The following is a 24841-nucleotide window of genomic DNA, read 5'->3' as shown; positions in this document are numbered from 1 at the left end:
AAATCACTGGATGGATTTAAGAGAGAGTTAGATAGAGTTCTGGGAGCTAGTGGAATCAAGGGATATGAGGAGAAGTTGGGCACAGGTTCCTGATTGTGGATGATCAGTCATGATCACAATGAATGGTGGTGCTGGCTCGAAGGGCCGAATGGCCTCCTCCTGTACCTACTTTCTATGTTTCTAGAACACGGACCCAGCGTTGCGCTCCAGATGGAAGGAGTTCAGTCAGAGTCTGTTCCACTCAGAGGAATTGAAAAACATCTGGAAATTGCCTCATACGGTCCGAAATTGAGCACCCTTGCTCCCCTGAGCTAGGTTGAGCCCTGGATAAGGCCACAAGCATAAAGACACGGCAGCAGAAGGAGACCACTCTGCCCCTCTAGTCCGCTTCACATTTCAATAAAGCTGCGGCGGTCTGGATTCTTCACCTCAATCCTCCTTCACAACGTGTTCCCCGTAACCGTTGACTCCTCCGTGCACCCTTGGGCAGCTTCAGTGACTCCACCTCCATGCTTCTCTGGCTTGGAGAACTGCAAAAGGTTCACCTCCCTCCAAGGGCAGAACTTCAACACAATCCTCACATTAAATCTCCTTGCGTTCGAGGCAGCAGGAGTTGTGTAACGCCCTCCAGGCGCTGTAGCCAGTGCAGTGTGCTGTTGTCGAGGGCCGCGAGGTCTACCCCTCCACCAGGGGGACGGAGGACAGCGCGGTCGAACATGCCGTGCCGCGCTGTTTGCTGGTCTGCTCCACACACACGCAGGCTGCTGATGGACGCAACCCCCAACGATGCACGTTGGCGTCGAACCGGCCGACCCCTGTGCGGAGCCGGTTCAGGGCGACCCACTCTTTGCGGGGCGTGTCCGAGCCGGGTGGGGCTGTGGTGTTCGGTGCGACCGTGAATTGAGGAGGTGGCGATGTCTGTTCCCAGCTGGTTCTCCATGCTTCTAGTATGTTGAAACCGGAGCCACAGAGGGTCGCTGCATGACGGGAGAAAGGGTGACGAGACGACAGGCCTTGAGGTCCCAGTTGCTGTGAATCCTGGGCAAGGTGGTGCAAAGGATGTTTGGCGTCCGATGGGGCCTTGCACACCAGCCTATGAGTGAAGAACTCATATTAAATGAACGGGCCTCTCGTTCTGAAATTATGACCCCCACCTTCTCGATCCCCTCCCTGAGGGTAAATGATCAACGGAACATCTACCCTGTCAATGCCCCTCCATGATGTGTGCAAGACCATCGATAGTCCTGATAAGATTTAAGATTCATCTAGTGCCATGCTGAACTTTGATTTCACCAAGGCTGTTTCAAACGCAATGGGAAAATCCGTTTTAGGTTCAAAAAGGGGGCATTTTTATCAGTGCATCGAAGAGCCCTTCAGCGGAGGCTTGGGAATAGTTAAGGTCAAAGCTTTCTCGGAATTGAAATGGGTAAGCTCTGCTGTGTTTGGCATGGGCATCAATAGGACTCAGCTCAGCAAAGAGCGCGCTATTCCGTTTAATCTCCAGGGCCAGCGGGCTCTGTGTAACAGACTTTGACACTCTCTTGAATGCGGCCACAAGTTATCCTGAGCACATCGAGGCCTGCTGTTAGTGTGTGTGCGTGCGTGTCGCCGAAATGGGTGAGAGCGAAGCAGGTAGGAGTGAAACCGTGGTGTTTGTCGCGGCGTTATCATGTGCTCCTCGCAACCAGCAATGGGGTGTTTGTCTTGCGGCCAGAACAGAACTGATGTAATGCATGTAGCTTCACTCAGCTGGTGCTGTTAACACTTTGTGCCACACACTGGAGCTGTGTCTCTTCAGCATAGTGATTGCATGTAACTGGGTCACTGCAAGAAAAGGAGTGAGTGTTTGCCCAAGGCTTTTGTCTTCGCCCGGACTCTACCCCCTCCTAGAGTTTCGGTTTCACGACCGTCGAGCGAATGGTCCATCCTTGCCTCTGTGGCGGAGAGGAGGAAAGCTCTCAGTTTCAAAGGCGTTCAACGGGCTGGAGCCAATCTTAGGGGCGGCGGTTGTGTTTAGATTTTAAAGTCGGACGTCTCTCACCAGAAAGGTTCCTCTTGATGCAGTGGAATGATTCGGTGGGTTCAGTTGGTGACAACCCATGAAGACAAGGAGTCGACTTATCTGCTGCCCACCAAAGTCCGGTATTTGTGTTGCCATTCATGTCACCGAAGGTTTATTACTGTCATGTACTCTCGGGGCTAGTGGAATCAAGGGATACGGGGAGAAGGCAGGCACAGGTTACTGATTGTGGATGATCAGCCATGATCACAATGAATGGCGGTGCTGGCTCGAAGGACCAAATGGCCTCCTCCTGCACCTTTTTTCCATGTGTGCCGAAAAACTTTGTTTTGTCTTGCCTGCTTTCTAGACAGACCGTACCATGCATGCGTAGAGCAAAAGAGAAGATAAACAGAGTGCAGAACAAACTGGTACAGCTACAAGGAAAGTGAAGGTTTTTTTTTTAAAGTGCAAGGGCCACAAGGGGGAAGGCTGGAAGATCAGGAATTCAGGATATGAGGTTTAAGAGTCTGATAGCAGCGGGGCCGAAACTGTTTTTAAATCTAGTGGTACGTGCTTTCAAGCTTTTGTGTCTTGAGAGGGGAGAAGAGGGAATGACCAGGATTGTTAGTGGACGTTGATTTTGTTGGCTGGTTTCCCGAGGCAGCGTGAAGTATAGATGGTGTTGATGGGGTGGGCGGGTGGATGGGATGTGGGGGCAGATTTCTGTGAGTGTACCGACGTTTGGTGCATGGGTCAGGAGCATGTCTTTGTAAGGGTCACTGGGCGAAGAGCCAGAGGCAACTCAAAATAGTGCAATGTGTAGGAAGGAACAGCAGACGCTGGTTTAAACCGCGGATGGACACAAAGAACTGGAGTAACTCAGCGGGTCAGACAGCATCTCTGGAGAAAAGGAATTGGTGACATTTCGGGTCGAGACCGCTCTTCAGAAGAAGGGTCCCGACCCGAGTCGTCACCGATTTCATTTCGCCAGGAATGCTGCCCGACCCATTGAGTTATTCCAGCTTCTTGTGTCGATCTTCAGAATAATGCAATGATTGTTCAACAGTTTAGTTTAGCTTAGTTTAGAGATACAGCGCGGAAACAGGACCCTTCGGCCCACTGGGTCCGCGCCGACCAGCGATCCCCGCACATTAACACCATCCTACACACACTAGGGACAATTTGTACATTTGCCCAGCCAATTAACCTACAAACCTGCACGTCTTTGGAGTGTGGGGGGAAACCGAAGATCTCGGAGAAAACCCACGCAGGTCACGGGGAGAACGTACAAACTCCGTACAGACGGCGCCCGTTGTCGGGATCGAACCCGGGTCTCCGGCGTTGTAAGGCAGAAACTCTACCGCTGAGCCACCCTGCCACTAGTTATATTTGTCAAGTTATATTACGCGAGTTATATTAGTCAATGGCTTTATGTGTATATGTCGGTCAACAAATGCTCAGCAATTGCACTGGCTGTCTGTGTGTTTAGTTTAGTTTGGATTGGATTAGTTTAGTTTAGTTTAGTTTAGAAATGCGGCGTGTAAACTGGCCTTTTGGGGTACTGAGTACGAGCCGACCCATACACCAGTTCTATCCTACACACTGGGGATAATTTACAGAAGCCAATAATGCTGCAAAGCTGCACTTCTTTGAAAATGTGGGAGGAAACCAGAGCACCCGGAGAAAACCCACGAGGTCACAGGAAGAACGTACAAACCAGACAGAGTTTGCATTTGCAGTTTAATTTGTTGTTGAGTCATCGAGAGACTTATCGGGGCACCGGGCCTTTAGGCCCACTGAGACCGTGCCAACCATCACGACTCATGCCCACTAGCCCTACCTACATACCATTTTTACATTCCCTCACATCCCACCAACTCCAACAGATTCTGCCCCTCACCCACCCACTTGAGACAATCCAAGACGACCACTCATCCTGCAGACGGGAATGTCTTTGGGATGAGAGGGGGGGGGGGGGGAGGAGAAAGCAGGAAGTGTTGCAAAGGCCGGCACAGTGGGAGTGCAAGTCGGGCCGCTTTCAATCCTGAGACCCACGGCCCGAGTTCAATCCTGACATGGGGCTCTGTCTGTGCGGAGTTTAGTTGGTTTGCAGATTAATTGGCCACTGTAGACGTCCCCTCGTGTGTGGGTGAGAGGTAGAATTCTTGAGAGGTGAGTTCTTGAGAATGTGGGGAGAATTTTCTTTTTAATCCTGAACAAGACGATTTTATTCCATGATCACAGTTAGATCACTGGAAAGATCAAAACTGCCCAGCAGCCTGCAAACATCAATCAATCAGTCAACCATCAAACCACAATGTTATCACCAATGTCCATATTAATGTAGAGTTCGTGCGATGGTCAGTGCAGACTCGGTGGGCCGAAGGGCCTGCTTGTATTAGACTTTAAAAGACGCAGTGTGGAAACAGGCCCTTCGGCCCACCGAGTCCGCGCGGACCAGCGATCAACCCCGTACACGAGGACAATAACTGCAGATGCTGGTACAAATCGAAGGTATCACAGAGTGCTGGAGTAACTCAGTGGGTCAGGCAGCATCTCAGGAGAGAAGGAATGGGTGAGAAGTCTGAAATAGGGTCTCGACCCGAAACGTCACCCATTCCTTCTCTCTCCTGAGATGCTGCCTGACCCGCTGAGTTACTCCAGCATTTTGTGTTAACCCCGTACACTCGCTCCATCCTGCTCACCAGGGACAATTTGCAGAGGTCGATTAACCTACAAGCCTGCGCGTCTGTGGAGCGTGGGAGGAGGCCGGAGCACCCGGAGAAAACCCACGTGGTCACAGGGGAGAACGTGCAAACTCCGTACAGACAGCGCCCGTTGTCAGCATCGAGCTCGGGTCTCTGATGGTGTGAGGCAGCAACTTTACCGCTGCGCCACCGAGCCGCCCCAATTCCATAATCGCAGTTACAACGTACTGGAAAGATCACAGCTGCCCAGCAGTCCACAAACATCAATCAATCAATCAATCAATGATCAAATTACAACATTATCATCCCCCCACCCCCCAGCCAATAATGTAGGGTTAGTATAAATGGACCAGAGCAGACTCGGTGGGCCGAAGGGCCTCTTTCCATGCTGTATCTTTTAAAGTCTAATACAAGCAGGCCCTTCGGCCCACCGAGTCTGCACTGACCATCGACGGCCCATTTACAGGGGGTATGGACATTGGTGATAACATTGTGATTTGATGGTCGACTGATTGATTGATGTTTGCAGGCTGCTGGGCAGTTTTGATCTTTCCAGTGATCTAACTGTGATCGTGGAATATAATCGTCTTGTTAAGGAGTCTCTATGACTCCAAGGAGTTCCACAAGGAGAGTATCCATGTAGACACAAAAAGCTGGAGTAACTCAGCGGGACAGGCAGCATCTCTGGAGAGAAGGAATGGGTGACGTTTCGGGTCGAAACGTCACCCATTCCTTCTCTCCAGAGATGCTGCCTGTCCAGCTGAGTTACTCCAGCATTTTGTGTCTATCTTCGGTTTAAACCAGCACCTGCAGTTCCTTCCTGCATGAGAGTGTCCATGTCTTGCCTATTTTAATTTTTTTAAATTAATCAAAAATATTTATTCAGGCATTAAAATAATATATGCAGTACAATAAAACCAAAACAGAGCCCACCACCATAATACAAGACAAACGATGAACTATTATACAACCATCTTACACTCCTTGTCAAGGATGCATTCAACCAGCGGTCCCGGAGATCCCCCAGGGTGCCCGTAGGCAGCGCGTAGTCCCTCTCCAACACCACCCGGGCGCGGACGTGACCCCGGAAAAGGGGCAGGCAGCCGGCTCGGGCAGAGCCCTCTTCCGCCTGGCACTGTGACTCGCGGATGGCCAGCTTGGCCAGGCCCAGGAGCAACCCAACCCAACCAGGACATCTTAGCCCCCCCCCCACCCTCCCCCCTACACACAGGGTGTCCAAAGATGATCACAATGAATGGCGGTGCTGGATCGAAGGGCCGAATGGCCTCCTCCTGCACCTATTGTCTACGTTTCTATGTTTCATAGAAACATAGAAACATAGAAAATAGGTGCAGGAGTAGGCCATTCGGCCCTTCGAGCCTGCACCGCCATTCAATATGATCATGGCTGATCATCCAGCTCAGTAACCCGTACCTGCCTTCTCTCCATACCCCCTGATCCCTTTAGCAAAAAGGGCCACATCTAACTCCCTCTTTATTATAGCCAATGAACTGACCTCAACTACCTTCTGTGGCAGAGAATTCCACAGACTCACCACTCTCTGTGTGAAGAAATGTTTTCTCATCTCGGTCCTAAAAGACTTCCCCCTTATCCTTAAGCTGTGACCCCTGGTTCTGGACTCCCCCAACATCGGGAACAATCTTCCCGCATCTAGCCTCTCCAACCCCTGAAGAATTTTATATGTTTCTATAAGATCCCCCCTCAGTCTTCTAAATTCCAGCGAGTACAAGCCCAGTCTATCCAGTCTTTCCTCATATGTAAGTCCCGCCATCCCAGGGATTAATCTGGTATGAGAGTGGCGAGTGTCAAGTGCAGCCAGAGCAGCCCCTTCAGATATTGGAAACTGATGGCGGGATGATCAAAAGCCAATGGATCAAGTTGGTTGCAAATATCAACCACGCTCCCCACAGCAGAAGGTACAATCCCATCACGTCTACATTGAGTTGAACGCACTCTGACCAGGTTGTGACGGCACAAAGCACTTTGGGCTGTTGGACCTTCTGGAGCTGCCCTCTGTCACCACTTTAAGAGAGCGTTCCACAAGACAGCAGAGTTGTAGGATTGCTCAGTAACCATAGGAACTGAAATTCCTGCCCAGAGGAATTAGTTACAATTGCCTCACAGTCAGAATGTTTCCTTGCAGCGTGGAAGATCCAGCGGTCTTGGAAATGATAGGTAAAGAGCGAGAGAGAGAGAGAGGCCAAGCAAAATACTTTGTTTCCGGGTGCGTGACAAAGCTTTCACTTGACCCAGGTCCGAGACGTGCAGGGGGATGGCTGGCAGCATTGTGAGTCTGTTTCATGGGATTACCCTCTCTCGGCAGAAGCACAGCACTGTGGTGGTGAGCCGGCAGAAAACGGAAACGGAGTACCAAAGGCTTTGTCACTGTCCATCGAAGCTGCTGCTGGACTGGTGTCCCCCGCCGGTCACCTGCAGATGTCGCTTGAGCTGAGACAAATTCCAAAGCCCAGCTGTGGTCCCTGGCTTCAGTGCCAGAGACACTGGACAACAAAACCATTATAGGCAGTTGTACTGATGGGGGTGAGGTATTTCTGTTCGAAAACCCATTGAAGACCGACAGATCGTTTGAGAGATTTATACAATCAGGTTGGAGGCGAGACCAACTAAGAGGTAGTTGGATTTTGCAAAGTCAATTCTTGGTTTTAGTACTGGTGTGATGAACAAGAGATACTTGGGTGACAAAACTTGGGTCACCCATTCCCTCTCTCCTAGATGCTGCCTGACCTGCTGAGTTACTCCAGCATTTTGTGATACCTTCGATTTGTACCAACATCTGCAGTTATTTTCCTGCACAGTAAGAGATACTTGGTGACTTGAGACATCAGTTAATTCCCGGAATGGTGGGACTGTCGTACGTTGAAAGACTGGAGCGACTGGGCTTGTATACTCTGGAATTTAGAAGGATGAGAGGGGATCTTATTGGAACATATAAAATCATTAAGGGGTTGGACACGCTAGAGGCAGGATACATGTTCCCAATGTTGGGGGAGTCCAGAACCAGGGACCAAAGTTTAAAAATAAGGGGTAGGCCATTTAGAACGGAGATGAGGAAAAACTTTTTCACTCAGAGAGTTGTGAATCTATGGAATTCTCTGCCTCAGAAGGCAGTGGAGGCCAATTCTCTGGATGCTTTCAAGAGAAAGTTAGATAGAGCTCTTAATGACAGCGGAGTCAGGGGGTATGGGGAGAAGGCAGGAACGGGGTACTGATTGTGGATGATCAGCCATGATCACATTGAATGGCGGTGCTGGCTCGAAAGCATCTATTGTCTATTGTCTATTGCCTATTGTCTATTGTAATAGTTCGCACTACGCCTCAATAGGATATGTTAGGGCAGATGATGAGAAGGTTTTGGGTTCGTGGACTGTTTCAAGGGTTGCAAGGGAGAGAGGTGCAGAAGTTTAAAGAGGGTTTCTCGAGCATGGGGTCTTCCTCTTGGAGCTGGAGCCACCTGGAACACAGGAGGATGAGAGGTGATCTTATAGAGGGCTATAACATCACGAGAGGAGTACACCGGGTAGATGCACAGAGTCTCTTATACAATGTAGGGAAATCGAGAACAAGAGGGCATAGGGTTTAAGTTGAAGAGGGAAGGATTTAATCGGAATCTGAGGGGGTCACGTTTTCAACAAAGTGTGGTGGGTGTATGGAACGAGCTGCTGGAGGAGGTGGTTGGGGCAGGGACTATTGCAATGTTTAAGAAACAGTAAGACAGGTCCATGGTTGGGACAGGTTTGGATGGATATGGGCCAAACGCAAGCAGGTGGGACTAGTGTAGATGGGACATGTGGGTCGATGTGGGCAAGTTGGGCCGAAGGGCCTATTTCCACGCTGTATGTCTCTGTGACTCTGCGGCTCTGAAATTCAGGCGTGAACACGCCACCAGAAATCGTGGAAGATGGCGATGGTAGGGGGGCTGAAGGAGATCGCAAGGCGATCGGGCGCTGGTGTTAGGGGATAGGTTGGCACGCAGACATCGGTGAACAAGACTCGTTTAAACAGGGCCAACTGTTTTGGCTGACCTTGGGATGACAGAGAGCGTGTTGGAGTGTAGACAAAAATGAAGGTGGGTCCAAAATGGTGGCTGAGAGGAGGCCTCGCCGAAGTATACAACATTACAATAGGCATAGAGAGGGTAGACATTAGGAACCTGTTACCCAGAGTGGAAGGTTCAAAGGTTAGAGGGCAAAGCTTTGAGATGAGAGGGGCAAGGTTTAAAGGAGATTTACAGAGCATGTTTTTTACGGTTGCCAACTGTCCCGTATTAGCCGGGACATCCCGTATTTTGGGGGTAAATTGGATTGTCCCGTACGGGACCACCCTTGCCCCATATTAATAGGGTTGCCAACTTCCTCACTCCCAAAGAAGGGGCAAAGGGTGACGTCGCCGCCCCGCGCCCCACGTGACCTCACCCAGCCAGCGGCCACGTGCTCCCGCTCCATCAATGGCAGCCGCCATTGATGGAGCGGGAGCACGTGGCCGCTGGCTGGGTGAGGTCACGTGGGGTGCGGGGCGGAGACGTCACCTTAGTCCCGTGTTTGGGAGCGAGGAAGCTGGCAACCCTTGGTGGCGTGTGCCCCGGTTGGCGGTGGAAGTTTAGATGGAAGTCTAATGGAAGACATTCAAGAGGCTTTCATGTAAGCGCATGGATTTGCAGGGAACGGGGTGATCCGGTTCACATGCAAGCAGAGGAGAGTAGAAGGGCCTCGGCCCGGAAACGTCACTTGTTACTTCTCTCCAGAGATGCTGCCTGACCCGCTGATTTACTCCAGCATTTCGTGTCAACCTTCGGTGGAAACCAGCATCTGCAGTTCCTTTCTACACAGAGACTAGTTTAACTTGGCATGGTGTCTGGGATGGTGTTGTGGGCCAAATGGCGTAATGCTGTGCTGTACTGTTCCATGTTCTGTGTTGTGGATTGACTCAGGCTGCAAATGGCTGTCTCTCAGGTACTGGCGGAGGTAGAGTGACGGAGGTTGTGAAGATTTTCTGAGGAGCTTCAAAAACAATAGTTTCTGTCCTCACAATGTTTGGAGTAGCGTTGCCAACTGTTCCGTATTAGCCGGGACATCCCATATTTTGGGTGTAAATTAGTTTGTCCCGTACGGGACCGCCCTTGTCCCGTATTAGGCCCGGACGGCGCTGAAGGCCCAGACACTGTAGGCCCGGACACTGCAGGCCCGGACACTGTAGGCCCGGACACTGTAAGCCCGGACACTGTAAGCCCGGACACTGTAGGCCCGAATACTGTAGGCCTGGACACTAGACCCGGACACTGTAGGCCCGGACACTGTAAGCCCGGACACTGTAGGCCCGGACGCTGTAGGCCTGGACACTGTTGCCTGGGGGCAACTGTAGTCTGGGACAGTGTAGGCCCGGACACTGTAGGCCCGGACACTGTAGGCCCGGACACTGTAGCCCGGGGGCCGCTGTAATCCCGGAGGTAGGAGAGTCTAGGACCAGAGGTCACAGCCTCAGAATTAAAGGACGTTCCTTCAGGAAGGAGATGAGGAGGAATTTATTTTGTCAGAGAGTGGTGAAGCTGTGGAATTCTTTGCCACAGAAGGCTGTGGAGGGCAAGTCATTGGATATTTTTAAGGCAGAGGTAGATACATTCTTGATTAGTACGGGACAATCAACTGAACTGAGATGATGGAGGGGGAAGTAGTGCTGATGGCGAGGTTGGGGCGTGTGTCATCAGTGTGGGAGATGGCTGGAATGTGCGAATAATACTGATACTCCTGAGCAGTAAGGTGTGGAGTGGAAATAGTATAGGAACAAGAAAAGATCTCGGCAGTACATCAGAGCTACAGGTAGACACAAGATGTTGGAGTAACTCAGCGGGTCAGGCAGCATCTCTGGAGAGAAGGAATGGGTGACGTTTCGGGTCGAGACCCTTCTTCAGACTGATGTCAGGGGAGGCGGTGGGACAAAGATAGGATGTAGTCGGAGACAGGAAGACTAGTGGGAGAACTGGGAAGGGGAGGGGATAGAGAGGGAAAGCAGGGACTATCTGAAGTTAGAGAAGTCAATGTTCATACCGCTGGGGTGTAAACTGCCCAAGCGAAATATGAGGTGCTGTTCCTCCAATTTGCGCTGGGCCTCACTCTGACAATGGAGGAGGTCCAGGACAGAAAGGTCAGGGCAGGGAATGGGAGCGGGATTTGAAGTGCTGGGCCACCGGGAGATCAGGTTGGTTAAGACGGACTGAGCGGAGGTGTTGAGTGATTGTAGAGAAGTCAATGTTCATACCGCTGGGGTGTAAACTACCCAAGCGAAAAATGAGGTGCCGTATGTTAGTGAAGTCAATGATTGAATGGCGGAGTCGACTTGATGGGCTGAATGGCCTAATTCTGCTCCTATCACTTCTGAAAGTATGAGGTTAGAAGTTTCCAAACAAGGAGTCTTGAATAAGGGCACTAATTTGAGAAGCTACAATACCACATGAGTGAAAGTACTTTAATAGAAATATCCTCGGAAATAGTCTTGCAGACCTTAAAGTTATTCACTTGTGATTTGGGTAAATGGAGCCAGGCACTGTAGCACAGTGCTTAAGTGATACTTTAGACTTTACTTTAGACTTTAGAGATACAGTGTGGAAACAGGCCCTTCGGCCCACCAAGTCCACGCCGGCCAGCTCCTGACCCATGCACCAAATGTCAGTCTACTCACAGAAATCTGCCCCCACATCCAATCCACCCGCCCACCCCGACTTCACCCAAAACGTCACCTATTCCAGAGATGCTGCCTGTCCCGCTGAGTTACCTCAGCATTTCGTGTCTATCTCCATTTTAAACCAGCATCTGCAGTTCCCTCCTATGGCGGTGCTGGCTCGAAGGGCCGAATGGCCTCCTCCTGCACCTATTGTCTATTGTCTATGCATCTTGGGACCGAAGAAGGGCACTGACCCAAAACGTCACCTATGGAGATGCTGCCCGACCTGCTGAGTTACTATGGGAGTTGCAGGGAACCACAAAGTTACTCCGGCACTTTGTGTCCAAATTTTTTATGGAGGAGGTTTGTTGACCACCCAGCCATGGAAAGGGCCAAGAGTATGTACAGACGCGAGTGAGTGCCGTTCTCTTAGAAACATAGAAACATAGAAAATAGGTGCAGGAGGAGGTCATTTGGCCCTTCCAGCCAGCACCGCCATTCATTGTGATCATGGCTGATCGTCCACAATCAATAACCCGTGCCTGCCTTCTCCCCATATCCCTTGATTCCACTAGCCCCTGGAGCTCTACCTAACTCTCTCTTAAATCCATCCAGTGAATTGGCCTCCACTGCCCTCTGTGGCAGAGAATTCCACAAATTCACAACTCTCTGGGGTGAAAGGTTTTTTCTCACCTCAGTTTTAAATGGCCTCCCCTTTATTCTTAGACTGTGTGGCCCCTGGTTCTGGTCTCCTCACAGCTCGATCGAGGGATGTGTAATGGATAACGTGACACGTTTTCTCTGTTTCCCCCCCCCCGTTGTACGTAGTTTCTCCCGCTGTCGAGCGCTTGCGGTACATCCTTGGCGAAGAGGATGATGGCCCCACGCCCACGCTGTTCACGGAGATGGACACCCTGCAACACGACGGGGACGAGCTGGAATGGAAGGAGACATCCAGGTGAGTGACTGAGGCTCAACGAGACCTATCCCTCAGATAGACCCGTAAAAGCTGGAGTAACCCAGCAGGTCAGGCAGCATCTCGGGAGAGAGGGAATGGGTGACGTTTCGGGCCGAGACCCTTCTTGAGACTCGACCCAAAACGCCGCCCATTCCTTCTCTCCAGTGATGCTGCCTGTCTCGCTGAGTTACTCCAGCTTTTTGTGTCTACCTTCGGTTTAAACCAGCATCTGCAGTTCCTTCCTGCACATCCCTAGAACAAGGAGAATGGAGCCACAACCATCTTCCTTTGTGCAAGGGATGATTCAATCCAGTGAAACATATCTGCTTGATCTCAACACTACAACTACAATCACGGACCAGTCTCACCCCAGTCACTCCCTCTTCTCCCCTCTCCCATCAGGCAAGAGGTACAGAAGTGTGAAAGCACACACCTCCAGATTCAGGGACAGTTTCTTCCCAGCTGCTATCAGGCAACTGAACCAATAGACAATAGACAATTGTTGCAGGAGGAGGCCATTCGGCCCTTCGAGCCAGCACCACCATTCAATGTGATCATGGCTGATCATTCTCAATCAGTACCCCGTTCCTGCCCTCTCCCCATACCCCCTGACTCCGCTATCCTTAAGAGCTCTATCTAGCTCTCTCTTGAATGCATTCAGAGAATTGGCCTCCACTGCCTTCTGAGGCAGAGAATTCCACAGATTCACAACTCTCTGACTGAAAAAGTTTTTCCTCATCTCCGTTCTAAATGGCCTACCCCTTATTCTTAAACAGTGGCCCCTTGTTCTGGACTCCCCCAACATTGGGAACATGTTTCCTGCCTCTGACGTGTCCAACCCCTTAATAATCTTATACGTTTCGATAAGATCTCCTCTCATCCTTCTAAATTCCAGTGTATACAAGCCTAGTCGCTCCAGTCTTTCAACATATGACAGTCCCGCCATTACGGGAATTAACCTAGTGAACCTACGCTGCACGCCCTCAATAGCAAGAATATCCTTCCTCAAATTTGGAGACCAAAACTGCACACAGTACTCCAGGTGCGGTCTCACTAGGGCCCTATACAACTGCAGAAGGACCTCTTTGCTCCTAACCATCCTACCACAACCAGAGAGCAGTCCTGACCTACCATCTACCTCATTGGAGACTCAGATTTTCTTTTATCAGACTTTTCTGGACTTTATCTTGCACAAAATGTTATTCCCTTTATTTTATTTCTGTCCACTACGGACAGCTTGATTGTAACCATGTATAGTCTTTTCACTGACTGGATAGCATGTACTGTAAGGAGTTTGTACGTTCTCCCCGTGACCTGCGTGGGTTTTCTCCGAGATCTTCGGTTTCCTCCCACACTCCAAAGACGTACAGGTATGTAGGTTAATTGGCTGGGTAAATGTGAAAATTGTCCCTAGTGGGTGTAGGATAGTGTTAATGTGGGGGGATCGCTGGGCGGCACGGACTTGGTGGGCCGAAAAGGCCTGTTTCCGGCTGTATATATATGATATGATATGATATGATATGAACAACAAAGCTTTCCAAGGTGCCTCGGTACCTGTGACAATAATAATAAACTGAACTAAATCAACTAAACTATATTAATAGGCATTTGATGCCTCAAATGCCTCAAAGTCAAATGTTCCACTCAAAGTCAAATGTCGCTTTGATGCCAAGGAATATCACCCTAATCTGCTCCCTGGAATTTCACTTCTTTGTCCACATTTTCGACCAAGCTTGTGATAACTACAACAATAGTCTTGTTAATGGAAGATCCGTAAGACTGTTAATGTACATTTGGACCTTGGGTTCCAAATCCATAGCTCCATAAAAGTGGCAACACAGGGAGGGAGAGTGGTAAAGAAGGAGTGTGTTTAGTTTTGGTTTTGGTTCGGAGATACAGCGCGGAAACAGGCCCTTCGGCCCATCGAGTCCGCACCGACCAGTGACCCCCGCACATTGACACTATCCCACACACACTGGGGACAATTTACATTCATACCACGCCAGACCTGTACGCCTTTGGAGTGTGGGAGGAAGCCGAAGATCTCGGAGAAAGCCCATGTAGGTCACGGGAAGAGTAGACAATAGACAATAGACAATAGGTACAGAAGGAGGCCATTCGGCCCTTCAAGCCAGCACCGCCATTCAATGTGATCATGGCTGATCATTCTCAATCAGTACCCCGTTCCTGCCTTGCCTACAAACACCATACAGACAGCACCCGTAGTCAGGATTGAACCCGGGTCTCCGGCGCTGTAAGGCAGCAACTCTATCGCTGCGCCACCGTGCCGAAAGGTATACTTGCCTTCGTTGATCAGGGCATTGAGTATAAGAGACATTCATGGGCAATACTCTATATTCCCTCAAGAATTCTACGATTCCTAAGTAGTATAAGAAAATAACTGCAGATGCTGGTACAAATCGAAGGTATTTATTCACACAATGCTGGAGTAACTCAACAGGTCAGGCAGCATCTCGGGAGAGAAGGAATGGGTGACGTTTCGGGTCGAGACCCTTCTTCAGACTGAAGAAGGGTCCTGACCCGAAACGTCACCCATTCCTTCTCTCCCGAGATGCTGCCTGACCTGCTGAGTTACTCCAGCATTTTGTGAATAAATATCTACGATTCCTAAATTATACAGGGTTTCAAAACATCTTTAAAGCTCCTCCAGAAATTCCTAATTCCTACAACTGTGGGACCAGTGTATAGATGGCGTGAGAATGGGAAACTTATTCAAACACTAATTCAAATTATGTTTCTCAGACGCAAGTATTTGAAGTCAATAATAACTTTAAATCTGCATCTTGAATTAAAATATCATTTAGACTTTGGGATTAACATTTTTGGCTTTTCTAGAAAGAACTCTTTGTGCCCGGTTTAATTATATTTTACTCTGTTACTTATGTACGTTAATAAATCACAAAGAAACCATTCTGCACCAAGGCAACAAGAAATTGTGCTGTAATTAAACTGTTGTTTCTTTATGCTTTTATCTAGCAATTTTTCGCCAACAGCCTTGACCTTTTGGTAAACGTTTACTCAGTCTTATTTTTGGCCTGTCCTGATGTTGCGATGTACAGTGGAGAGACAGAGGGGTCTCTTGCACTCTGATTTGCACGCTGGAAGGGGACAGGATGGTGCCAATCCCCATTGAATCCAGTGATCCACCAGTGATAACCTCCACTGGTAACCAAGGGTCTACAGTTACAATGAACCACTGAGTCTACATGAGTCTTCATTGGTTCCTAAGTGATAGGAGCAGAATTAGGCCATTCGGCCCATCTACTCCTCCGTTCAATCATGGCTGATCTATCTCTCCCTCCCAACCCCATTCTCCTACCTTCTCCCCATCAGCTCTGACACCCGTACTGATCAAGAATCTACCCATCTCTGCCTTAAAGATATCCACTGACTTGGCCTCCACAGCCTTCTGTGGCAAAGAATTCCACGGATTCACCACCCTCTGACTAAAGAAATTCCTCCTCATCTTCCTAAAAGAACGTCCTTTAATTCTGAAGCTATGACCTCTGGCCCTAGACTCTCCCTCCCACTAGTGGAAACGTCCTCTCCACATCCAGTCTATCCAAGCCTTTCACTATTCTGTTTCAATGAGAACCTCCTTAATTTTCTAAACTCAGTTACAATGAAGCATAGAGTTTCCATTACTAATCAAGAATATATCTATCTTTGGCTTAAAAATACCCATTGACTTGGCCTCCACAGCCCTCTTGCCAAGGTTGAGCCCAGAGTGGGCTGGGATAAAGTAGGTGGGGTAAAGTTTAGCTAATTCTTTTAGTTTAGTTTAGAGATACAGCGCGGAAACAGGCCCTTTCGGCCCACCGGGTCCGCGCCGCCCCAGCAATCCCCGCACATTAACACTATCCTACACACACTAGTGACACTTTTTACATTTACCAAGCCAATTAACCTACATACCTGCACGTCTTTGGAGTGTGGGAGGAAACCGAAGATCTCGGCAAAAACCCACGCAGGTCACGGGGAGAACGTACAGACAGCGCCCGTAGTCGGGATCGAACCCGGGTCTCCGGCGCTGCATTCGCTGTAAGGCAGCAACTCTACCTCTGCGCCACCGTGCCGACCCAAAGTTGAGGGGGGTTTTCAGTCACAGGCCTATCCGGACCTTAGAGAGGTCTTTGGATGCCAACATGCAGGGATTGTGAAGGTGGGGAGGAATCTCCTTTTAAGACTCAGATTAATGCTACCACTCTGGCCTCCTAGCCCGACACCACTTTTCCTGGGTCAGTGTCAAGCTTTGTCCAACAACACTCCCGTGAAGGTAGACACAAATGCTGGAGTAACTCAGCGGGGACAGGCAGCATCTCAGGAGAAAAGGTGTAGGAAGGAACTGCAGATGCTGGTTTACACTGAAGAGAGACACAAACAGCTGGAGTAACTCAGCAGGGACAGGCAGCATCTCTGGAGAGAAGGAATGGGTGACGTTTCGGGTCGAGACCCTTCCTCGGACTGAAGTCAGAAGAAGGGTCTCGACCCGAAACGTCACCCATCCCTTCTCTCCAGAGGTCCTGCAGTGGGATTGGACGGGAGAGTTCAATGGATCGGTGTTGAGTATACACAGGGTCATCCTACGATACGATACGATACGATAGAACCTTATTTATCCCAGGAGGAAAATTGATCAGCCAACAGTCATGAAAAACACATGATATATGAAACATGAAATTGAGGTGATGAGTGGAAAGGATTGGGAATGTGCAAAGATTGGAGGGGGGGGGGGGTAGAGGGGAGTCAGTCTCAGTCTACCCATGACAGAAGGGTAGGGTTGTACAGTTTGAGAGGGGAGAGGATCTCCTGTGGCGTTCTGACAATAGACAATAGACAATAGGTGCAGGAGGAGGCCATTCGGCCCTTCGAGCCAGCACCACCATTCAATGTGATCATGGCTGATCATTCTCAATCTGTACCCCGTTCCTGCCCTCTCCTCATACCCCCTGACTCCGCTATCCTTAAGAGCTCTATCCAGCTCTCTCTTGAATGTATTCAGAGAATTGGCCTCCACTGCCCTCTGAGGCAGAGAATTCCACAGATTCACAACTCTCTGACTGAAAAAGTTTTTCCTCATCTCCGTTCTAAATGGCCTACCCCTTATTCTTAAACTGTGTGGCCCCTTGTTCTGGACTCCCCCAACATTGGGAACCTATTTCCTGCCTCTAACATGTCCAACCCCTTAATAATCTTGATTCTGTTCAGCATCTTGGTGGGACCAGCCTGTTGCTGAAGGTGCTCCTCAGGTTGAGCTGTGCATCATGGGGAGGGGGGGGGGTGTATTGTCCAGGATGCTCTGCAGTTTGAGGAGCATCCTCCCCTCCGAGACCACCCAAGGGGTCGTCGGCCGCCAGGGGGAAACACGAGGTGCTGTAACACGAGGGCTGCTCTTTCCCCTTTGCTTCCAGGTGGGTGAAATTTGAAGAGAAGGTGGAGGAGGGTGGCGAGAGATGGAGCAAGCCCCACGTCTCCACACTGTCCCTCCACAGTCTGTTCGAGCTGCGGACATGCCTGCAGTCGGACACCGTGCTGCTGGACTTGAACGGATATTCACTCCCGCAGATCATAGGTAAGGGAACCATTGTCCTTCTCTGCCGTGGCTGAGCTGATCCAAAGTCTCTTAACACCGAGTAAGTGAATGCACATGACTCGCACTGTAATCCGCCTGAGAATGCGTTTAGCTGAGAGGAAATAACGCTCACACCACTCTTGATTGCCCAGCCAACATTACCGGTACTGGTATTAAATCTGACACCAGGGTCAGACGCCACTGGAAAGAGGACCGAGCGTGGAGAAAGGGCCAAGCTTGGCCTCAGTCCTTCACCCTTCAAAACCAAATCCTCGGAGAATCGTAAAGGCTTTGTTCATAGGTTCACAAGTGACAGGAGCAGAGAATTGGACCATCAAGTCCACTCCGCCATTCAGTCATAATAATAATAATAATGCATTACATTTATATAGCGCTTTTCAAACACTCAAAGACGCTTTACAGGGTTTTCTAGAACATAGAGAAGTGAATAAATAGATAAATAAGTAAACGAACAGAGAAAGGAGACAGAAGGTGAGGTGACCTTCAGTGGTTGAAGGCAGTGCTGAAGAGGTGAGACTTCAGTGATGTTTTGAATGTGGTGAGTGAGGAGGAGTCTCTGACGGTTTGGGGTAGTGAGTTCCAGAGGGTGGGAGCAGCGATGGAGAAAGCCCTGTCCCCCCAGGATCTGAGTTTGGTCCGGATGGGGGGGACAGGAGATTGGCAGCAGCAGAGCGGAGGGTGCAGGTGGGAGTGTCATGGCTGGTCTATCTCTCCCTCCTCTCCTGACCACCCCATTCTCCTCATCCCACCCCCCCCCCCCCCCCCCCCCGACACCCGTACCAGTGTGCAGGATGTGGGCGGGGAAAGTGGGATAACGTAGAACGTGAGCGAACGGGCGATCGATGGTTGGCGTACACTTGGTGGGCCAGAAGGCCTGTTTCCAATCTGCATCGTTCAATCCTCAATCGAGCAAGGTGAATGAAAGAATGGTGATTGCCTTCTTGTAAACTGGGGGGTAAGAGAAGGAGGCAGTAGAGTTTCTCCCTCACAGCGCCAGAGACCCGGGTTCGATCCCGACTACGGGTGCTGGTTGTACGATCTCCCCGTGACCACGTGGGTTTTCTCCGGGTGTTCCGGTCTCATCCCACACTCCAAAAACGTACAGGTTCGCAGGCTAATTGGCTTCGGTAGATTTTTCCGAGTGTGTGAAGGGTAGTGCTGGTGTACGGGGATCGCTGGTCGGCATGGACTCGGTGGGCCGAAGGGCCAGTTCCCACACTGTATCTCTGAACTAATTAAAGCGGAACTAAAAGAAGGTGAAACGTTAATCCCCATGAGCTAAAGAAAAAAAGGTTCCCGTCAGATCTACTCAGGTAAGAAAATGACCGATGTGTCTCTAATTACAGACGATATAATCGACAAGCAGATTGAAGATGGGCTTATTAAGCCGGACGTACGGGAACAGATCTCATTCATCCTCCTGAGAAAGCACCGACACCAGACAAAGAAGCCCATCCATCGCTCCCTGGTGGACATTGGAAAGTCATCTACAACATCGTCAGGTGAGCCAGACAGACCATCTACATGAGGTTCTCACGAAGGAGAAACTCCAGAAGAGGTTCACCAGAATGATCCCAGGAATGATTGGGTTAACTAACATATGATGAGCGTTTGTCGGCACGGGGCCTGTATGCGCTGGGGTTTAGAAGGATGAGGGGAAGACCTCGTTGAAGCTTGCCAAACAGTGAAAGGCCTGGATGAGAGTGGATGTGGAGAGGATGTTTCCACCAGTGGGAGAGTCTAGGGCCATAGCTTCAGAATTAAAGGACGTTCTTTTAGGAGAGGATGTTTCCACTGGTGGAAGAGTCTAGGGCCAGAGACCACAGCCTCCGAATAAAAGGACGTACCTTTTTAAGGAGATGAGTAGGAATTTCTTCAGTCAGAGGGTGGTGAATCTGTGGATTTCATTGCTGCAGAGGGCTGTGGAGGCCATGAATGGATATTTTTAAGGCAGAGATTGACAGATTCTTGATTAGTGCAGGTGTCAGGGGTTATGGGGAGAAGGCAGGAGAATAAGGTTAGGAGGGAGAGATAGATCAGCCATGATTGAATGGCGGAGTAGACATGATGGGCCGAATGGCCTAATTCTGCTCCCTATCACTTACGAACATGAACCACAGTGACCAATAGAGCTGAATTCTCTCCAGATATTTTAGAAGTTATATTAAATTAAATTTGCTACTTTTATTTTAGAAGTTACTTTAACTGGGCTTATGATCTGTCCTCTCCACTCTGAATTTTGGACTCAGTTCACAGCAGAAGTCAGCAACACCTCGGATCTGCCCACCATTTAGACCACTCGTGCCAGGCAAGCATCAAAATCTATGATGCAGGAAGGAGGCCATTCACCCCATCGTGCTGATGCTAGCCAGAAATAGAGGTTGCCATGGAGAAGATCAGCATCTTACAATGAAAGTTTACTTTAATTGGGCTTTTCTTTTTACTCAACTCTTTCATTTGCCACCGACCTATTACACTGGAAGCCTAGTCTCTTACTTGCCAGTCGTGTTGCTGCTGAACGGTGTGGCTCACAAACCATTTAAAGGCTACGCGGTCTTCGAGATTCTACCACAATTTCAGTCCATTTATTCCACTGACAAATGTTTACCTTCTTTAACTTGGAGTTGAATGAGCCGAATACGTGAGAGGAATAGATCGGGTAGATGCACAGAGCCTCTTGCCCAGAGTAGGTGAATCCAGGACCGGAAGACATAGGTTTACGGTGAAGGGGAAAAGATTTAATAGGAAACTGAAGTGTAACTTTTTCACACAAAGGCTGGTGGGTGTATGGAACAAGCTGCCAGAGGAGGTAGTTGAGGCTGGGACTATCCCAACGTTTAAGAAACAGTTAGACAGGTACATGGATAGGACAGGTTTGGAGGGATATGGGCCAAACGCGGGCAGGTGGGACATGTTGGCCGGTGTGGGCAAGTTGGGCCTGTTCCCACACTGTATCACTCTGTGACTCTAGAGATCCTAGGGTGAAGGAGGAACATGAAGGAGATTCACATGAGGCAGGAAATGGTGTTGGGTAGACTGATGGGACTGAAGGCTGATAAATCCCCAGGGCCTGATGGTCTGCATACCAGGGTACTTAAGGAGGTGGCTCTAGAAATTGTGGACACATTGGTGATCATTTCCCAATGTTCTATAGATTGAGGATCAGTTCCTGTAGATTGGAGGGTAGCTAATGTTATCCCACTTTTTAAGAAAGGCGGGAGAGAGAAAACGGGAAATTATAAACCAGTTAGTCTGACTTCAGTGGTGGGGAAGATGCTGGAGTCAATTATAAAAGACAAAATTGCAGAGCATTTGGATAGCAGTAACAGGATTGTTCCGAGTCAGCATGGATTTACGAAGGGGAAATCATGCTTGACTAATCTTCTGGAATTTTTTGAGGATGTATCTAGGAAAATTGACAGGGAAGAGCCGGTGGATGTGGTGTACCTCGACTTTCAGAAAGCCTTCGACAAGGTCCCACATAGGAGATTAGTGGGCAAAATTAGAGCACATGGTATTGGGGGTAGGATACTGACATGGATAGAAAATTGGTTGGCAGACAGAAAGCAAAAAGTGGGGATAAATGGATCCCTTTCAGAATGGCAGGCAGTGACTAGTGGGGTACCGCAAGGCTCGGTGCTGGGACCGCAGCTATTTACAATATACATTAATGACTTGGATGAGGGGATTAAAAGTACCATTAGCAAATTTGAAGATGATACAAAGCTGGGTGGTAGTGTGAGCTGTGGGGAAGATGCTATGAGGTTGCAGGGTGACTTGGACAGGTTGTGTGAGTGGGCAGATGCAGTTTAATGTGGATAAGTGTGAGGTTATCCACTTTGGTGGTAAGGATAAGAAGGCAGATTATTATCTGAACGGTGTCAAGTTAGGAAAAGGGGACGTACAACGAGATCTGGGTGTCCTAGTGCATCAGTCACTGAAAGGAAGCATGCAGGTACAGCAGGCAGTGAAGAAAGCCAACAGAATGTTGGCCTTCATAACAAGAGGGGTTGAGTATAGGAGCAAAGAGGTCCTTCTGCAGTTGTATAGGGCCCTAGTGAGACCGCACCTGGAGTACTGTGTGCAGTTTTGGTCTTAAAATTTGAGGAAGGATATTCTTGCTATTGAGGGCGTGTAGTGTAGGTTTACTAGGTTAATTCCCGGAATGGCGGGACTATCATATGGTGAAAGACTGGAGCGGCTAGGCTTGTATACACTGGAATATAGAAGGATGAGAGGGGATCTTATCGAAACATGTAAGATTATTACACGTTAGAGGCAGGAAACATGTTCCCAATGTTGGGGTAGTCCAGAACCAGGGGCCACAGTTTAAGAATAAGGGGTAGGCCATTTAGAATGGAGATGAGGAAAAACCTTTTCAGTCAGAGAGTTGTAAATCTGTGGAATTCACTGCCTCAGAAGTCAGTGGAGGCCAATTCTCTGAATGCATTCAAGAGAGAGCTAGATAGAGCTCTTAGGGATAGCGGAGTCAGGGGGTATGGGGAAAGGGCAGGAACGGGGTACTGATTGAGAATGATCAGCCATGATCACATTGAATGGTGGTGCTGGCTCAAAGGGCCGGATAGCTTATTCCTGCACCTATTGTCTATTGTCTATTGTCTATTGTTTATGACTCTATGACAATAATTAGTTCAATGTCAGTCTAAAACCATTTTATTTACAAAGTGTGTGATGTTCTCATTTGTACAAGACGTTCCCCAGTGCATTGGCCATGAATCCCCATTTAGTCTTTCCACCTTCCATTATGAGTTCCATTATTAACATAAACATCTTTTTCATTAACTAAAAATTATTTGTTCAATATTTTACAATAATATGCACAATGTGAAATAATTCAAAACAAAGCCCACCACCTATAACACAAGTCAAACAAATACCTCTTCAATATCAAATAAATAATTAATCAACAACAACAACAAAAGGGGGAGGCCATTTAAAACTGAGGTGAGAAAAAAACTTTTTCGCCCAGAGAGTTGTGAATCTGTGGAATTCTCTGCCACAGAAGGCAGTGGAGGCCAATTGGAACGGGGTACTGATTCATTTAAAAGAGAGTTTGATAGAGCTCTAGGGGCTAGCAGAATCAAGGTATATGGGGAATTCTCTGAATGCATTCAAGAGAGAGCTAGATAGAGCTCTTAAGGATAGCGGAGTCAGGGGGTATGGGGAGAAGGCATACATTACTGATTGTGGATGATCAGCCACGATCACAATGAATGGCGGTGTGGCTCGAAGGGCCAAACGGCCCCCTCCTGCACCTATTTTCTACGTTTCTCTGTAAATATTTCCCCGTCCTTATTTCGGCTGCATTCCACCCCCCCCCCCCCCCCCCCCCCCCCCAGTGCCCAGTGGTCTAAGAAATTCCCTGAGGTGTTCCCCTATGAGTGTAAGGTATCACAAAATGCTGGAGTAACTCAGCAGGTCAGGCATCATCTCTGGAGAGAAGGAATGTGTGACAATAGACAATAGGTGCAGGAGGCCATTCGGCCCTTCGAGCCAGCACCGCCATTCAATGTGATCATGGCTGATCATTCTCAATCAGTACCCCGTTCCTGCCTTCTCCCCATACCCCCTGACTCCGCTATCCTTAAGAGCTCTATCCAGCTCTCTCTTGAATGCATTCAGAGAATTGGCCTCCACTACCTTCTGAGGCAGAGAATTCCACAGATTCACAACTCTCTGACTGAAAAAGTTTTTCCTCATCTCAGTTCTAAATGGCCTACCCCTTATTCTTAAACTGTGGCTCCTTGTTCCGGACTCCCCCAACATTGGGAACATGTTTCCTGCCTCTAACGTGTCCAACCCCTTAATAATCTTATACGTTTCGATAAGATCTCCTCTCATCCTTCTAAATTCCAGTGTATACAAGCCTAGTCGCTCCAGTCTTTCAACATATGATAGTCCCGCCATTCCGGGAATTAACCTAGTAAACCTACGCTGCACGCCCTCAATAGCAAGAATTCGAGACCCTTCGTCAGGCCCTATGAGTGTAAGATCAGTGGGGAGGTCTCATCACCTTGCTGTGATGTTGCACAGTGCATTGACAGCTTCCGTTTGTTAACTGTATACAATGCTCATTTCTTCCCTCGCTAACTGCTTTTGAATTATTGAGTGACCTGCAGCACGGAGCCCCGGCCGATCACCCGCCTCTAGGGCAAACTTTTACCGCTCCACCGACGACTTGGGGATGAGGCAATCTTCCAGTTACGGCCGGCTACGTAAGTCCCCAGCCCACGCCACCCAGTGACCGGGTCACCAAGAAGCTGGCGCCGCATGCAGCCCCCATGCATGCACCCACTCCTCTGGTTAACGTCGAAACTGTGCTGCTCCCCTGCAACGAGAAGCCTCTTCCACAATTCCAATCTCCCCCCACCCCCCCCACCACCCCCCATCACCACCCCAAGCTCCTGTGTTACGGTGGTTCCCCAATCTTCAATTGTTCCTCGAATTTCAAACTAACTTTGTCACTTCTGTGCTTCCTTTACTATTATAGGACATGTTCAAAGCAGAAGCATGAATGACATTGCAGACAGTCCCAGCACAGACCAGGTAAATAGCAAGCGTAGCGGATTAACTTGTATCGTGCAATGTTTTTGTTCCTCAATTCTTGAACGGTTTCCAACTTTAAGGTAGTGTGCACTCTCATTCCCATTTTGGTGAATTTATTGAATGCAGCGCTGTTTTTTTACAATACAATACAATATATCTTTATTGTCATTGTACAGTGGTACAACGAGATTGGGAATGTGTCTCCCATACGATGCAATAAATGAATTAGCTAATCAGTACAAATTTAGACAACCCAGTGAAACAAAATTAGAAACAGTTTTAAAACAGAATAAAGT

At 49.0% G+C, this 24841-nt stretch overlaps 1 protein-coding gene across 8 annotated transcripts in view; it reads left to right on the top strand.

The window, feature by feature from the left end:
* Positions 1 to 1496: 1496 nt before the first annotated feature.
* LOC144610318 (electrogenic sodium bicarbonate cotransporter 4-like) overlaps positions 1497 to 24841 on the top strand; it is an 85041-nt gene continuing 61696 nt past the window's right edge. For 2 of the 8 annotated variants that reach the window (XR_013549405.1, XM_078428922.1), the window contains exons 1-5: positions 1849 to 2142; positions 12235 to 12364; positions 17797 to 17957; positions 19325 to 19480; positions 24490 to 24545. Coding sequence is in view for 7 of the 8 variants with exons in the window: in XM_078428922.1 (XP_078285048.1) it covers positions 2100 to 2142; positions 12235 to 12364; positions 17797 to 17957; positions 19325 to 19480; positions 24490 to 24545 (546 nt within the window). In the remaining variant the exon portion in view is untranslated. Of the gene's footprint in view, positions 1633 to 1847; positions 2143 to 6871; positions 6907 to 12234; positions 12365 to 17796; positions 17958 to 19324; positions 19481 to 24118; positions 24215 to 24489; positions 24546 to 24841 lie in introns of those variants that run through there. The other 6 variants (XM_078428929.1, XM_078428923.1, XM_078428928.1 and 3 more) reach the window with 6 other exon arrangements.

This window comes from Rhinoraja longicauda, chromosome 36, assembly GCF_053455715.1.
Source record: "Rhinoraja longicauda isolate Sanriku21f chromosome 36, sRhiLon1.1, whole genome shotgun sequence".
In the NCBI taxonomy this organism is placed as follows: Eukaryota; Metazoa; Chordata; class Chondrichthyes; order Rajiformes; family Arhynchobatidae; genus Rhinoraja; species Rhinoraja longicauda.
Note: the sequence above shows the minus strand (reverse complement) of the source record. Positions and strands in the feature narration are given on the sequence as shown.